We start from the raw sequence: 18,289 nt of genomic DNA on the forward strand, positions 1-18,289 counted from the left end.
AGCAGAAACAAGTTGTGAACACAGTGCCAACATATCACATTAAAAGTTGACATGGCAAACTTGTTGATAAACAGTTGCTAGTTTACAGTTATGGAGTAACACATATACATATATGGTTTATTAAGAGTCATGTTTGTGTCCACCTGGTGAATGTCCAACATTTCACTTTCAGCTCCTCAAGGAAACATCTGTCTCCTTGGCTGCTAAATGCTCCATTGTGTTCACAAGCTAGTCGCTAGCTGTGTCTGCTGTCTGGTGCTGAGCAGGTAGTGTACTCTGGGCTTTAAAGAGGACCTAATATGCTAATTTTCAGGTTTATACTTGTATTTTGGGTTTCTACGAGAACATGTTTACACTTTAATGTTCAAAAAACACATTACTTCCCTACTGTCTGTGCTGGAACGCCTGTATTCACCCTCTGTCTGACACTCTTTGTTGTAGCTCCTATTGCTTTAAGCTTTCAAGAGGGTTCCTGGTTCGAACTCAGGGAGGGGGGCCTGAACCCAGGGTGGGGGAGCTCTTATGTGTGGAGTGTCAGTGTGGGTTTTCTACCTACAGTGTTCAGGCTGATGATTTAAACACCCTTTTCTCAGTCCTGGTCTGACTTTTGTTCATTACTACAGCACATTCAAAATGGTATGCTTTAATGTTAACTTTAAACTCGTGTTTTGTGGCATTTCTTTCTACACTTAAACACCCCAAAAACTACTACTACCTACTGACATGATGTGTTTTTCACAGTTTCAGTGATTTTATATATGTATTTATCTTTCCTTTTTCTAAGTTACATCTAAATAATGCTGTTGCAGAAATTCTTTGGTGGTTTCAGTGCCCATTAAGGCTGAATCAGGACTTTTACTTCTGTTTTTGGTCACGCAGATGTCCTTTTCATCTGTCGCAAACACACATACCATGCTCTCCCATGTTATCTATAAAGGAGCACCAATTGTTTAAATAAACAATGTAAAGAGCAACAGATATTACTCTTCATTCATACAGCACTGTATATCACACATTTTACCAACAGACAATTCAAACATGTTTGGTAAGAAACACAATATGCACACGTACAGTACATAATAGCATCTTTATTACACTGAAATATAAAAGTATATATTTATCACTATCCTGGAGAGGAAGGACCAAGTCAAGAAAACAATCTGTAGACTCAGTTGTAGCAGTTTTCTTGTTGTCATACGAAAGACAGAAAGAAAGAGAGAAAGAAAGCAAGAAAGAAAGAAAGAAAGAAAGAAAGAAAGAAAGAGAGAGAAAAAGAAAGATTTGGAGTCAAAAACAGGAAGGCCACAGTGACGGGTTGCCATAGATTCTGTGCACATGTAAGGAAGGGAGGCAAACAGCCGTACATGCTACCACACATACACACAGACATGCACACACACATTGTTATCTGTGAGGTCCTTTCACTGACTACATTCTTACAACCCTGTCCTTAACGTTACCCTTCACCTGCTGCCTAAAGAGCACCAGAAACATCAGATGCACATTGATCTCAGTTTTTATTGTTTTTAGGGGGTGGGGGGGGGGGGGTGATGCGACCAGCACAGCTGTTTCTTGAGGTTTCTGGAGTCGTGGTGCAAAAGTGCAAAAGCAAAAAAAAAAAAAAAAAAAGTAAAAGAAAATGTTTTGGTCCAGAAGGCTTGATAAACATCATAGGCGTGTTCATGCAGTGACAAGTGCTTTTCTTTGCATATACCTTTCATTTGCAGACAAATATCACAGGACAGTTTCGGAATTTACCAAAGAAATTGTTGACTTTTTGGGAAACATGTTTCTGTGCTTGCCTGCCACGAGTTGGATGAGAAGATTGATACCACTCTTGCGACTGAATGTTAAGTATGAAGGAGACACTTAGCTTAGCTTAGCTTAGCTTAGCATAAATACAGGAAACAGGAGGAACAGATAGCTTGGCTCTGTCCAAGGGTAACAAAATCAACCTATCAGCACCTCTAAGGCTCACTTATTACCCTCTCTGAATGGTCAGTCACAGGTATTTATCAGCTCCAGCTCTGATCGGCAGTGACCGCTTGGACATGCTAATTTTCACCCCTTTTCCGGCAGTGAGCAGTCCACATCTTCCTCCTCGTCATCATCGCCTATCTGAATATTACTATCTGACCTGCTGAAGTTATGAAATGATACTGTGCAACTCATTCCTTGTCTTGTCACGGATGTGCCCTGCCCCCACATTTCTTCACTGATTCTTGGTCAAACAACTTTTTAATGGCTTTTATTGCATGCAGAAAATTGAACGTGTTCCAAAAATTTTAATGACGGACAAAAGTTTCGGACTGCGTGTGCAAACGTGATTGACACAACATGAGGTTGTGTTTATCTTTAGAGTATGTTTTTTAAAATATTTCCCAAAGTGTCCACTATTCCTTTAAATAGCACCTATTGTATCAGTACTTGACATGTTGGTTAGATTTAGGGGGAAGAATCATGATGTGCTTATTAGCCTCCAAACAGTTGGAATATTTGACTGCAAATTAAAAAATCGTGGTATCAAGAGGAAAAATGGGTCAGGGAAATATGTCCAAATGCCAGTGCTGTTAATGGCTGATGCTTCAAAACCACCCGCCTGCAGTGTACCATAGAAACATCAAGCTCAGTGTGTCAAACAAAGTAAACCTAATGCTAACAATGTGCCTCACTGTAAAGGCTTTGATCAACCAAAATCCTAACATTAATCTTGCCAGTTGGAGAAGTCATGATTCGGCCAAAAACAACCTCACTTTACAAAAATGTCCCTATTTCAAAGGCCTAAAACTGCAGTCCTCATAAGGATGGAAAACAAAACACTCATACACACACACACACACACACTTACAGGCAAAGGCCGCAGAGTGGACACAGACCAGCACAGAGGTCGTCTGTACCAACCGGGCTACAAAGGTCGAGTTCCAAGTTTCCTTCACATTTAGAAAACAAAAAGTACCAGCGTGATTGCCACGGCACTCAGCCTCTGTGTCGTCGTTGCGTAACCGTGGCAACACACTGCAACAGGCCGCGGTCAGTCAGTACCGGTGGCACAGCAAGCATTCGACAAGATAGCAGTAAACTTAACAAGAGAAGCCTCTTTGAAAGAAAAATAAAGAAGTAAACGCAGGATAAGGCGGCGTCAGAGGGGGGAGGTGGCTGATTCCATGGTACTGTATTGTTGCTGATTTTGATGGTGATGATCATTTGGCACAAACTTTGTTTTGGCGGAAGTGTTTCAGGCCAACAGTGACAATGTTTTCAAATGTTGGCCTCCGATGTGATGATAAGAGGATGCTTTAGTCTTCATTTTGACATGCTCTTCTTTATGTGCTCTACTTCCATCTGTAAAACAAAGATGGACGTGTGATTTAATTTCTTGTACACTGAAAGACATTTAGTTGCTGCTCTTTAAATCCTTTCTTGATATTAGAGTCACATGACAAGAGAATGAATGTATTATTTTCATATTCAATTAATCTGATTATTTTTCAATTAATAAATCAAATACAAATTTTCCAATGCTCAAGGTAACATCTTTGAATTACTTGTTTTTTTTCTGACCAAAACCACAAAGTATCCGGTTTACAATGATAAATTACAGGAGGAGAATGTTTCAAATATATTTCTTTTTTTTAAAAAAAGCAGCACGTAAGATTTAGTGGCATCTATATATCTATATGTGTGAACTGCAGATTGCAACCAGCTGAAACTTCTCCCATGTGAACTCCCGGTTAGGATTCCTTTAGTGTTATTCGTTCAGGAGATTTTCACCAGGAGCAGAATTATCTGCAGAGATCTCTTCCTCTCCAAAACAAATGGACCAGGTGATTGATCCTGATAAAAACAGCATATCAGTGTGTCTCTGATGCTGTTTGGCTCGTCACAAATGGCCGCTAGCCCAGCACCTGCTAATGAATGCTCACCTTTCTCCTCTAATAACTTAAGACCCAGATGTTCTGGAGGCTTTTACCAGAAGCCGAATTATCCACAGAGATCTCTTCCTCTCCAAAATAAACAGACGCCATTTTTTAATTTGGTAAAAACACTGAATAAAGCAGTTTCATGTTAAAATTCTGTGTTTTTCCAATGCTGTTCAGTGGCTACTAACAACAGTAGCCAACATGAAAATGCGAATAGCCGTATCTAGTCCATATGGTTCATTTATTCACCTGTTACCATTATTAATGTTGAACCTGCTTTGTTTCCATTGATAAACATCTAAACTCTCTTCATGAGTCTCACCTGTAAACTAATGCGAATCTTCCTCTCGTCATCTAGCGCATTGGTCAGCTGCTTCATCTCCTGCCTGAAATGCACACAAACACACCATGACTCTGATACACCCACTTGTGTATGCTCTCACACACACCTGTAGGCTTATACTGTGCATGTGATGTACCTGTGCTGGCTCTTCAAAAGTTCTACTGAGGCCCTCAGGTCTCTCAGCTGGTTCCTGAGTTCCTCCAGTGTTGGGGGCGTCAGAGGTGAGTGCCGGAGCTCGGGGGAGGGGCTCAGACCCGAGGAGGAAGACGGGGATGCAGGGCGATGGCTGGCATTTGGCGGGGCTAGGACAGAGGGTTTGGCAGGCAGTGGTGCTTTACCGTCAGGGGCCTGAGGGCAGGTGGAACAAAGATCAGTGATTTTAAAGGAATTCAAGAATTGTTGTGTTTTCCTCAAACATCTAAAAATCTAACCTGGTAGTTCTGCTTTAGTTTCATGCATTTGAAGAGCTTCCAGTAAATTAGGAATACAAACTACAGCAAAAATATTTAACTTTAGGGTTTTCGAAGCACTTCATAAAGTGGAAAATTTAATATTAATTTAATAAAAACTTAACATCATGGAAAATAATTTCGTCATCTGACAACAAACTGTAACATCTAACATTCAACAGCAAGCATGTTTTAACAGGGCTCAAAATCAGTGGCATGGCGCCCTCTGCTGGATGAAATAAATAGAGAACAGTGAAAGTGGTCTTACAGAGATGATGGGAAGTCCTTTTCTCAGGGAAACCTCTACAGGTCTGGAGGGAACAGGCTCTGGCTCCTCTTTCCCTCTATCTTTATCCTTCCTGTCTGCCACTGCAGGGGCGTCCAGATCAATACTAGACAGGGAAGACTGCAAGAGAGACAGTGACGGTCTTGTTTATTCAAGTCTGTGGCTCTATGAAGGCCTCTACAGACACAGACTTATGAGAAATATAAAATTGCAGTACAGTCATGATATATTAAAGGCAGCTCCTTCCACCTCCTGGAGTTTTGCACTGAAGCACAACACAAGTGTCATATTACTTAGTACAATACCTTTTACACAAATGGCTTATATGCATTGTCAATATACTCACTGTTAAAACATTAACATAGACACCAGACAGTTACGCAACTGAGATAAAGTTGTGTAACAGTACAGTATACAGTTTGTACTATATATTCATTTTCACAGTATACTGTTTTTACTGAGGAGAAAACAGGAAATTAACGAACTGTACTTTTTTGTACTAAAAGGAAAGGATCAATCCAAAATGTGACTTTAAAATGACTTTGTCAGTAAAACATAATCAAATATTTATCTATAATTTTGTTTTGGTCGATGAGTTTTGCAGAAAATTTAATTTGAAGATGTCATCTTGGGCTCTGGGGCATTTTAAAGTCTGAACGATTATTCAAATAATTGAAAAAATGATAGATGAATCACTAACTAGTTGCAGCCTTCATTTGTTTTTATGTTTTGCAGATGTAAGCAGCTCCTCCATTTACTATGTGCACTACACTGTGACCAGCAGTGGAAAGTATATTTACTTAAGTGCTGTATGTAAGTACAATTTTGAGGTACTTGTGCCTGAGAATTCCACAAAATATAATCAACAAATACATCATGATGTATTTCTATGGATAGAACTAAAAACTTAATTCATCCCTTGGTGAATTCAAAAGCTACCCAGTTGCAACATTTAAGTGATGTGGACATTAATGCATCAATAATTATAATCCAATAACATAATATATATTACTCTGAAATATTCTGCAGAAGGAGTATATTTGCTTTTATACTTTAAGTATATATTGATGCCAATACTTTTCTACTATGACTACTTTTTCTAAAGTAAAAGATTTGAGTACTAGTGATTGGTGAAAATGTTTTTGAATGAGTCTTTTTAGTGTCTAGGTACCAGATCAGCTTGTCGACTGTCCAGATGAATCTATGATGTGTCATAATGTAGTGCAGCAACAGCACTGAATGAACCCGATAATTTCAAACAGTTAGAAGTTTAGTCCAGTGAGTCAGGACCGGTTAAATCAGACTTGAGTTGAGACCTCCGCCAGCCAAGGCCAATGGTGCGTTCATGTGCTCCTTGCATGGTCGTTCTTTTGACTGTGCTTACACAGCACATTGATAGAGAAGAGCAAAGGCAACTGATCAGGTGAAAATATGATCTAGAACTCTTTTTAAGATTATTCTGGCACCACATGAATGCAGCACAAAGCTGCAGAGGTAACTGGTACCTCTGCTACTTGCCCCTCAAAGAACAACAGATTGTTGGTCTATGACATTTCTGTAACATCACCAACATATAAGTGGGATGCTGAACCATGGTCTTGAAATGAATGTTTTGCCATTATTGATGAAACTTTAAATGCATTGAAGAGAAGTTTTGTGGGGCAGGCAGCACTAGCTGTCGACAGCCATGTACAATAATGGAGTATCAGAACTCAAAAGGTTGGAAAGGTTTGATACATTTACACATACATTTATGTGTATCAACTCCAGGAATTAAAATTGTGATAAGAGTGGGTCCACCCATCACTACTGAGTACTTCCTCCACCACTGGTTGTGACGCAATAGTGAACATCAACAGCATACCTCAAACTCCAGTAATTAAGTATGTTCTTTATGACAGACTACAAACACACTCACAGGTGTGATGATCTGTGAGCGAGGTCGGCGGTCTGTGACTCTTGGCCGTGACGCCGTCGGATGACTCAGCTTCTCTGTTGTCGCTACCACCGCGTCGAGGTCCACATCTGCACAAGCACACATCAGAAACACACACACACCTGATTATCATCATCAGCAGGTAAAGTTTCACATGGCGTTCTCACAGTCACTGAAGCACCATATCTCGAGCTCACTGGCCGACGCTCCTGTCAGTCAAACTCACCAATGTCATGTGACCTGTCAGGGGCAGAATCTGGTGTCGAAGCCCCGCCCTCAGGTTTAGGGCTTTCACACCTGAGCAGGTAAACCATACAACAATATTAGGCTGGATATGCTCAGGAGTATATGGGGTTTTAATGTTTCGTAAGAATGTGAGAGTGTGTGTACTGACGCTAGAGTCGGTGGTCTTTCAGGACGCCGTGGGGGTTGGGAGGAAGGGGAGGGGCTTGTCTTTGGGGGTAGGGGTTTCTTGGGGAGGATGGTTGGGAGGGAAGGCTTAGGGATTTCTGTAATCTTCACCTCCTCACCTACACACACACACACAAAATCATACAACACACAGATGTTCAAACAGAAAAATAACAAACAAAAAAATCATTGTAAAACACAAATAAGCACATGGAGAGGTGAACGTGCGACTCAAACACTCACAGACATGCCTTATATGGTGAAGGAAAGGTAGGTGAGCAATTGATGAAGTTAATCTGAGCCAAGAGGGCTAAAGCAAAGCTAAAGAAGGTTGTTACAAAATAAAAGCAGAAGAAGAAAGGTCTGGAGTCGCCCAAGGCTGCAAGAAGGGAAGGGAGGGAAAAACAAAACAAGAAGCAAAGAACAAAAACGGAAGGCGACAAAGACCAAAAAGGATCAGGGAGGTCAGGTCAAAGTGGTGGCAGCAGTATATGTAAGTATTTTTATGTTGCTTGCCTTTGGTTTTATGAGTATACAAGAGATTAAACCTTATTGAGTAGTGACTTATTTGATAAAAAAAACACAATCTCATCAATAATTTGATGACCACTTGATGATCACTAAAATTAGGTAAAGAATGAAGTGGATTTATCGATATATCGTATCGTATCGTGCATCCCTATGTGTGACTATGTGTGACTTATTATCAGGTCAATCAGAGAGAGAGGTCCCCATTTTTTTGTCTTTCCACTCCTACCAATCATTGCATGAGTCCTCAGACCTATCCCATGAACCATTAGAGGAGGCATGACCCTTAGTTTGAGAACCACTGGACTAAACTTCTAACAGTTTGAAATTACCGGGCAGTCCAGACAAGTCTTTGAGCAGGTTGGAAGGCTTAAGACTGAATCTGTAAACCTCAAACATTACCAGGTCATCTGGGCTGAACATCAGTACCGACTAAAGTCCCAGACCTGATTTTTCCTCCAATTGTCATGAGGGGTGAACTGGGGTTAAATCAGCCCTAGACTTCTGTGTCAGAGGCCGGCTTTAAATAGTACGAGTTTTGTGAAAATAAATGTGTTTGAAAAGTACTGACGGAATACATGGGACTTAGATTCCTCTGCACGAGTTGTGTAAGACTTTGTAAATAGATGTTTTCTCCGTTTTTGGATTCTTCGTTCACTGGAGGAATGTGAGAAAAACAATAACTATGTTTCCATCCAAAAGTGATTCGAATCATTGGGAAATGCGCATTAAAAGAAATATGAATCCTGTGTGTTTCCATTAAATGTACGGACTTTGGTGAAAACTATGAACCCGTGCGAGTTTCCCGCAGAACCGCAAACAAAACAAGTCTTGCAAGCAAGCAACGTCTGACTGACTGGGGTCAAATATTGTGTGTGCACCATTTGTCAGGTCTAGCTTGTGTTTTGCACCAGTGAGTGCCAGTGTTTGTCAAGATCAAATCCACAGTGCCCAAAGCTTCCTGTTGCACAAAGAATGTTGCTGACAGTGTTTCTTCAATCACAAAGTTGCTCCTTTGCTTTATAACAAAAGACAAACATGCTGCAGGTGAATTTTACTACGGCTCTTATTTCAACAAATGTTCATGTTTACAACTCGAAAACATCCCCTTCATCCTTTTTCACGCTGAAACTGTACCTCCTTTTTCAGCTGTAAAGCCATCCTGCAAATCAATGCTGGATTAGTGATATTAATAAGCATGTTAGTTAGTGATCCGTCCATTGCTGGCTGAACAGATCAGTGGAAAGTTGCAGGCTGAAGGTGAGCTGAGTGCGGCCAAATCGGTCTCGACTGTACCTCGATCCTGGTCCCTCTGTGGCAGATGTTCAGGTCGCTCAGGAGGAACCTTCTTGACCTCCGACTTTCTCTCTACAGGTCAGAGTTTACAGGTTTCTGTTTCTCTCTCAGAACATAAACATACAGGGGAGGAAAGAAGTAATGATGGTACTGTACCTGTGGTGTGTTTAGCTGAAGGAGCACTCGGAGGAGGCGGTTTCTTTGGTCTCTGGAAACACACACAGACACAGACACATCACAAAAACACTTCAAGAATCTCTCGCGTCTTTGCGACTGTCTGGGTCTCTAATGTCACGGTAAACATACGACTTTTTGCAAGCCAAGATTACCTCTTTCTCCACTTCTATTAGCTTCACAAAGTTATCTGGGAAGACACCTTGCCGTCCTCCGATCTCCCCCATCCACCAGCCTGCATCAGCACACTCCTGGACAACAGAAAGCAAAGTGTTCGGTCTCAACTACACTTTAAATGCTCGCTGTGTATTTAATGCGCACCTGGATGCAAATTTTTCTTACACAAACAAATCAAACAAACCAAATGATGCAAAAATCCAAGCAGACACACCCACGTGGAGGCAGAGTTATACACACATATATATGCTGCCTTACCTTGGTGATGATGGTGATGATTTCGCCCTCTTTGAGTTGCAGCTCATCTTCATTTTGTGCTTCATATGGAAAAAGGACTTTGCACAGCTCCCGCCCTGCCAATCAAATTCAAGACAAATTTAAGAAAAGGAAAACAGCCAAGAAATAAAAGAGTAGAGGAGGTTTACAATGTGCATAGGTGTAGATCTCAGGGGGGGATGCCATATCCTCCTATATTTAGAACATGTGCATCTGCCCGCCCCCCAAAGTAGCAAAGGACTTCTATTGTGACAAAATTAAAGATATTTAAACAATTAATTTATGCTGAAAAGGCATGACTTGGTGCATAATAAATCACAAAAATCAAAATGAAAGGAATTAAGTTTTGAAAATTATATGGTTAAGGACCTCCAAACCCGCAGTTTCATATACCCAACCCGATGTTCAAATGGACAACACAAATTTGCTTAGAGAGAAATGTTTTGTAGAAATTTTTTACTCAAAAAAACAAAAAACAAAAACAGAAAACAGAGATAATTTCGTAAAAGCAGATTATTTTCAACACATTTTGACCACACAGACCACCATAGTTTACAGTAAACAAAAAGTCATCCTGTAATAAGAAAAGCCTGGAAAATTTTCCATTGATATAAAGTAGAGAAAGAAAGGAACAAATTGTCCCATTGGGTTGGCTCAAAAACAAATAGCAGTTACATTAAAGAATACTTGTGTTGCAAAAGGTTTCTTTTTGCACTGTAGCTCACATATTACACTGATATTGCACTTACTGTACACAGTTTTTATGTGGATATGTGTACTTGAGCATACATAATTGTATCGTCTTAGTTAACATGTTTCGTTTTTAGTTCCTTCCTTTAGCTACTTTTACATACTTTGTTCGATTTCACTGCTTATTTTGTAATTTCATTCTATTCTAAGTTAAATATTTGAATATTTATTTTTTGATATTTTATTTGTTTATATAGAGGGGGCTATGATTGCATTTCAGTGTGCAATCCTGTATTGTATTACTGCAAGAAAGCTGAACCCAGGAACCTTTTGAAAAAGATAATCCACATTTCTGCATCAATTCCTTTTAATGGGGTTTTCCCAACTTTTATTTTCAAAATAAATACCAAGCAGTGTAAAGGTTTCTGTTTGACACTTACAGTCTGGGAATAATGAAACCTAACAGTGTGTTCATTCACTCATTTTCTGTACACAGAGGCAAAAATAGAACAAAGGGAAATAAAACACAGAAGTTACACATCAAAAAGTCCCAATCAGGCATTAAAAGGGAAAGTTTACCCATTAAAATCTATTTTAAGCAAAACAGGTGAAGTGTTAGCCAGCCCACTCTCCTCAGGCAGAGAATTCCAGAGCTTTGGGGCCTTGATGGCAAAAGCCTGGTCACCTTTAGTTACCAGCCTTGGTCTAGGGACGACTAGCCAGGGTAGGCTTGAGGATCTCAGGTCTCGACTGGGAGCACAGGTAGTCAGAAGCTCAGCTGTATAAGTGGGGGCTAAACCATGTTGAGCTTTAAACGTTATTAAAAGAATCTTAAAATCAATTCTGAAGTTAAGTGGCTACCAGTGGAGGGAGGTGAGAATCGGGGTGATATGTGACCTGTGATTTGTCCAAGTGAAAATACGAGCTGCAGCATTCTGCTCTGCTTGAAGCCAAACCACTGAAGATTTACTGAGGCATGTAAACAATGTATTACAGTAGTCGAGGCGTGAGAATACAAAAGCATGAAAAAGCTTTTCAAGGTCAGGTACAGACACAGCTGACTAAATTTTGGTAATATTTTGTAGGTGGAAGCAGCAGAATTTAATGAGATTACTGACATGTACTGTAGCTCAATATGAAATTGAGATTTGAATTGATGCCTAAATTTCTCGCTATATATTTTATATATGTTGCTATCAGTTGCTATATTACTATCACAGGGCTGACACATAGAGACAGACAAACATTCACGCACACATTTACACCTACAGGCAATTTAGAGTCACCAATAAACCTAACGTGCATGTCTTTGGACTGTGGGAGGAAGCTGGAGCACCCTGGGGAAAGAGGAAACCCACACTGGCACGAGGCAAAGTCCATACAGACGGGCCGAGATGGGGACCTGAAATCCTCTTGCTGTGTAGCAACAGTGCTAATCACCTCACACCCTTTGTGTGATACAACACTTTTGCATCACACTGTGGAATGTCCTTTATGTTAGGACAACTTTTGCACAATTGTTAACAATTTGTGTGTACAATAAATACAAAAATGAACTTGAGAAGGTCACTAAATTATTTCATACAATTATGTTGTATGACAGAGCACATCTTGCTGTAAAAGATGTTAAACTCATTAACTAAAAATACCTTTAAAAAAAAAAGCTTGAAAGTCACAATACGCTTCAAAACCTGGATGTCAGAACTTTCCACAAGCATCTGAACAAACTGTTTCAGCAAGGAAGTGTTTGAAAGCCTGGTGCAACTACATTACAATACTGTGACAAAAGAAAGGAAAGCTTTTGCATGAAAGGAAATGATCTCAAAACTTCAGTATGCTTTAAAAAGTGGAAGACTGTTTATAAGTTTCCTTGGATAATCACTGCTGCTGCTTAACTATAAATTTGGGTCATTGATGTTGACGTTTTTAATCACAATTTATCACTGTGTGTTTAACAGAAAAGCTGTAACTTCTCACCTTTAGCTTTGCCATCAGGTTCAGTCTTCATGGTTTCCGTGGCAACACTCGCTGCTTTCCCCTCGGTGGCCTGCGTGAAGGACAGATGGAAGAAAACCTTCAGTTTCTCACACAAATCTCATCCTCAGATGCGCTCACATTTACGGCAGATATCATTGTGTAACCAGTGGCACAATGTGTTTGGTGTAACCACTCTGTTTGAGTCTGAGACTTCCTGTGCTCACCATGGTGAGTTTCACCGACGTCTCTAGAGAATAGTGTGACCTGGTTTGGTGCAGCTGTGGTTACTGAGATAGGGACAGGGAAGTTTACTCACTAGTGTTGGTAAAAAGACCCTGAACATCTGTCTCTCTCCTCCCTGTAATATTACTAAATGTTTTACACAAAATTGTGAATGAAAATTCTGCAGCACTAAAACATAGCACACTAAAACCTTGTGTCATATAATTAATGAGTTCAGAGTTCTCAGCTATTTGAATGTCATTGTAAAAACTATTTGTTACTTAAAATTACTTGTTACAAATAAAACAAACAAAAACAAACAGAACTAGAAAAACAGAATTATGTATCCTTCGTATCTTTTAAAAAATTATGATGACAATACTAATACCAGTACCCTCAAAATCATACCGATACCAATAGAGTACTTAATTCGATTCCCATAGGAGGAAAATGTTTTGGTGGCATCTCTGAACACTGACACTCCATCAAACACACCATGCTCGACTTCACAAGCCCACAGACTGTATGTATGGGTTGTAGCTGCAGCTGCAGGAGTGTGAGCTTTGCACCAGGGACAGTTGTGAGAGTCTGCCCGACCACACACACACACACACACACACACACACACACACACACACACACACACACACACACACACAGTGACAAGGATAACAGTTAGCATCACAGGCTGACATTACCCAATGTATTTAATGGATTTAAGGACAGAGTTGAGCCGTTTCATTGTTGGTGTGAGTTTCTTGGGACCGTTTAATGGCTCGGTGTTGGATGATAGCCGGTGCTGGGTTAGCTTGTGCTAACTGGGCAGATGTTGAACTGAGTGGCTCCAAAGATGGCAGCAACAGAAAGTATGCTGAGAATCAAGACTCAAATGCAGGTATTGTTTCACTGGGGATGTTTCACTACTTGGTAATTAAAGGTATTAAATACACCTAGCCCTATGTAAAAATGAACTAATTTCACAAATTAAAGTGTGAACAAGCATTACCGCTTTGCAGTTGTATGCTACAGCGAACCAGTCATGTTGCACTTACAGTATGCATCCATGTCTGTAAAAACATGGCTGCTTTACATGCATTTCCCCCGGCAGCACAGAAGATCTATACAATCAGCACAGATTCAAGGTGGGCCCCAAATTAGTGTCACCAATTCAGTGTCTGACCAAATGTTTTCCTTTCTGTTCCTGAGCTGATGCGAATAACGGCCACAAAAGTGTTTCTGCAGACTATCATGATGTCACAGTAAAGTTGTCATCACTTTATAATTTTTATTCTGTTAGACATTTGTGTGAACATTTTGTCATAATTAGTGCATGACTTTTTGAGTTGTGGTCAAAAATATGTTTTGTGAGGTAACAGTGACCTTGACCTTTGACCTTTGACCACCAAATTATGATCAGTTAATTCTTGAGTTCAAGTGGATGTTTGTGCCAAATTTGAGGAAACTCCCTCAAGGCCTTTTGAGACTTTCAAGAGAATGAGATGGACACAAAGTCACAGTGACCTTGAAATTGACCTTTGACCTACGACTTTCAAAATCTAATCAGTTTATCATTGTGTCCAAGTAGACATTTATTCCACCATACAGACGGATGGATGGACAGACAGATAAACAGATGGACGGACAACCTGAAAACATAATGAATCCCGCCTTAGCTACCGACGGCACAGAAGCATAACAATAAAACTCGTCCACTGGGAGACAAAACTAAACAACAATTAAACTGAAGTAATCACTTTCCTCCAGTGAACATCTTTGTCCCACTGCTCCAGTCTAACTAGCTAATTAGAGAGGATGAGATCAGATTTAGCACAGAAACCACCGAGCTGACTGCATGATGAAGTGTGTGTGTGTGTGTGTGTGTGTGTGTGTGTGTGTGTGTGTGTGTGTGTGGTGTAGGTTGTTAAAGGAGCCGTTGTTTTCCGGCTGGAGTGGATCCCTTGACAGTGTTTGTGGAACCAGGGTGGCTCTTCCACAGGAAAACACACGCACATATTCACAAGACCCGGTCTGTCCCAAACACACACACAGCTCTGTTCTGTTCGGCCAGAGAGAAAAAAAAAAACCCACACCACCACCACCTCCCCCACCAGCTTCTCTCCTCTCTCTCCTCACCCTTCTCCCTCTATAATGAGACCCATGTGGTGCCACAAGCATTGACACATCATTACAACATCACAGAGACGTTTCCATGTTCAAGTATCACATGTTTCCGGCCTCTTATAGGCAGCACTGATGGAGGAAGTTTTCAGATTCTTTACTTAAAGGGACATTGTGTAACATGTTCATTTGTTTATTGGCAAAAAATGATGTCTGCATTCATAAATATGTCATCATTGGTGTATTATTACCTCCACCAATAATCTGACTTATTCTCGTAAAAGGAGAATTTTGGATTTGTTTGTACATTGTGCGGGAAAGTCGTCCGGGGGGTGCCATAACGTTTCGCCATCTTGAGAATACATCCGCCAGCAAGGGACATACAGCCCCGCCTTCGGCGTTTTCGTTGAGAGCCAGGCCAGTACTCCAGTATAACAAAGTCCCACTCTTTGAGCATAATGCAGGATCATCCATATGTAGCATCACGGGAGACAAAATCCTCGTCGCCAAGACAGCACAAAAGGGAATAAAAAAGGCAACGTGACCTGTTAGCCGCTGTTAGCACTGCTGTTGAGCTACTTGTCAGTTGTCAAAAGACAAGACATGATTGGTTTGTTTCAATTTACACCCGCCCTAGTCTCGTTCACCAGACCTTTCTCAAGAAAAGAAAGGTCTGGCTGGGCCGACTCTCACTTTAAGATTGGAGAAAAAAACGCCCCGGCTGCTTGTATTTCTTTCAATCAATCACAATCGTTCTTGGCGGTGCCACAGCAACGGTGCGCTTGCAAAAATATCACCGGGGGCAAACAGGTTTTGGTGTAACATGCCCACAGAAATATCGCCTACAGGACGCGAACCATGGCAGAAAAATGGCTACATCCCCGCAAGATCAAACACCGCAAAAGTTAGTAAAGGACGTGTTGAAAACTGCAACCGGAGGTGGTAGGGCGGGACTTCAGCGGGTGGCTCGTTCCGCCCAATGAGAGGCTGATGTTTGCAGCGAACTTCCACCCACTCAGACTACACCCGCCCCAACAGTCCTACAATGTAAACACAGGCAACTCGCGAGCGTATGTCTGTGTAGGAGCCTGAATGAATACTCCATGAAGTATCGGATGACATGGTTTCATCAATGTTATCATAGCTTTTTGGTACACAGCGGCTACCGTTGTTGCAATACGTGTTTGAAACAGTGAGGTGCTAGAGTGCGCTATCCGTTTGAGTGCAATATACGATCTCAACTACTCTGGAAATCCAGAGTTCTCGCTGGAGCACAATTTGAATTTGCTCAGCGAGTCACTCTGGCAATCAGTAATGATGCTCATTACCTATGCCCATGAAACCGAGCTGCACCAATCACACTGGTGTATCTGATATAGGCGGGCCAGAGGCGAGCTAAACAGATGACGACAGCGCTGCGAAGTCCGGCATCAGTCAGTAAACATTGCAAGATGGCTACGGATGAACACCAGTTGTTTGAAACGGCTTTGGCCGCTACAATGAACGAGTTAGACTTGACTTTTTCTCTAAAAGAGGAACAGAAGACGGCGCTCGAATCTTTCCTTTGCAAGAAGGACGTTTCTGCTGTTTTGCTGACCGGATACGGCAAGAGTCTAATCTACCAGTTAGCTCCGCTGGTAGCTAAGGGTATACGTCACCCCGTGTATTGTTCTGATTGGTCGTAGTGTTATCCAATTGCGTGCAGTGATATTTACAAATGCATGCTTGGTGCCGCCCCTCGAGTTGGGCCATTTTCATTACTCATGGCCAGAACCTAAATCTTTCTAGATTTGGGTCTGGATTTCCAGGCTAGATCTCAACACTAGATGGGAGAAATTTCTACACACTGTGGTTTTAAGAGAAAGTACTAATACCACAATGTAAAAACACTCCATTAGAAGTGAATAAAAGTACAAAAGTACTATCAGAAAAATGTACAAAAAGTATCAAAAAATAAAAGAGATCAGTATAACACATGCATTCATGTTTAAGAGGCATTTTTTACTTATATGATTCTGTTATCAAAATCAACTAATTGATTAAGTGACTACTTGTTTAGGCTTTCTATACAGTGTTGGGTAGTTAATTTATTTTTGACATTGTGTTATGTTTTTCCATATGTTTGTATGTAAATCTTGATTTGTAAAGAAATTATTAAGGCAAAATAAATATAATGAGGTAAAAAGCACACTATTGTCTTCTGAACTGTAGTGGAGTAGAAGTATAAAGTGCCATGAAATGGAAATACTCAAGTACAAATACCTAAATCTGCAGTTAAGTACTTGAGTAAATGTACTGAGTTACATTCCACCATGTGCGCTTAAGCAATGGGGATTAACCAATAAGTAGTAGTAGTAATAGTAGTAGTAGCAAGTTGTGGTAATAACACAACTATTTTTGTAGGGACTCAGACAGTTAGACATTTTTAATTTCCCCAGTTTTAGTTTCAAAATGAAAAGGGAACTATTTTCCTCTTGAGTGTGGGAGAAGCCTCACATGACCGTGCAGCTGCATTCACTATACTGTACGTCTGTTTCAGAGCTGCATCATTTTAAAACAGTGTGACCAGAGGCAGGAAATTCAACCATGGCGTCAGTTTTCTGAAGTTGCTCAACTGCAGGTTTCACAAGAAAAGTGTGAAACAAACACGATCTACCTTGATGTAAGTGTTGCACAGCACTGTGTGGTGACTTTGCTAGTGAAAGTTTTCATATGACATATGCTGATGTTTCTAAAAGTATCACACCTATGGAGGCGGCTTTCTATCACCTAAATCAAGAGATTTTTTTTGCTCACATTGGGACAGCTTAACAACATCTACATACTGGCATAGTGTACTGGAACATCTGCACTGAGTATGGGCTGGAAGTCCCAAGGTCAAAATGGAAGACATGTCCTAAGGTGGTTGAGAATGACCGAGCTAAGATCCTGTGGGACTTCCAGATCCATTAGAGGCTCATGCTTGTGACAGCATAGGATGTAAACATCAATGGCGTACTTCTCGGCTGACCTGTAATTTTAGCAAGCTCAGCGGTGTTGCATGAGCTAGCAGTAGGTTCACACTTCCTTCTGCACAGTGATACAGTTGGCGGGTATAGTTCAGTAGAAAGAAAATAGTTCCTACATGACACTGCTCACAACAAGGTCTGTGGATTATCTTGAGCAACCGGGTCATGATTTCTGGAAAGAGACACTGCGCCAAGTGCCGTCTAGTTCCATTATATTCAAGAGAAGGCAGACATCTCTACAGCTGATATCTCCAACACCTTGCAACTCACACCAAACAACCTAGGTTGATATACAGCTCTCTCTAAGAGGAGGAACATGTATTTTTTATTTTGGGTTGGATTGTCACAAAAAGCAACCCCATTCACATTTTACACAGTCAGTTCATCCACTGATAATATAAAACTTTATTATTCATACTTTAAGCTTTACGTTTCTGCAGTTTCTTCAGTATGACATTAAATCGCATAAAACAATATT

The 18,289-nt window shown here is 40.7% G+C and overlaps 1 protein-coding gene across 1 annotated transcript in view; it reads right to left on the reverse strand.

Annotated features, from left to right (window-relative positions):
* Positions 1–1,070: 1,070 nt before the first annotated feature.
* The window catches only part of sh3kbp1 (SH3-domain kinase binding protein 1), a 41,946-nt gene continuing 24,727 nt past the window's right edge, over positions 1,071–18,289 (reverse strand). Inside the window, exons 7-18 of the mRNA XM_050056625.1 lie at positions 12,464–12,533; positions 9,779–9,873; positions 9,499–9,594; positions 9,326–9,377; positions 9,170–9,241; positions 7,329–7,464; positions 7,161–7,231; positions 6,917–7,023; positions 4,981–5,118; positions 4,400–4,611; positions 4,243–4,306; positions 1,071–3,342 (exon numbers count right to left, since the gene is read on the reverse strand). Of these exons, the coding sequence (XP_049912582.1) occupies positions 3,304–3,342; positions 4,243–4,306; positions 4,400–4,611; positions 4,981–5,118; positions 6,917–7,023; positions 7,161–7,231; positions 7,329–7,464; positions 9,170–9,241; positions 9,326–9,377; positions 9,499–9,594; positions 9,779–9,873; positions 12,464–12,533 (1,152 nt within the window). The 3' untranslated portion in view covers positions 1,071–3,303. The remainder of the gene's footprint in view (positions 3,343–4,242; positions 4,307–4,399; positions 4,612–4,980; positions 5,119–6,916; positions 7,024–7,160; positions 7,232–7,328; positions 7,465–9,169; positions 9,242–9,325; positions 9,378–9,498; positions 9,595–9,778; positions 9,874–12,463; positions 12,534–18,289) is intronic.

The sequence above is a fragment of the Epinephelus moara genome, chromosome 11 (assembly GCF_006386435.1).
Source record: "Epinephelus moara isolate mb chromosome 11, YSFRI_EMoa_1.0, whole genome shotgun sequence".
NCBI classification, from domain to species: Eukaryota; Metazoa; Chordata; class Actinopteri; order Perciformes; family Serranidae; genus Epinephelus; species Epinephelus moara.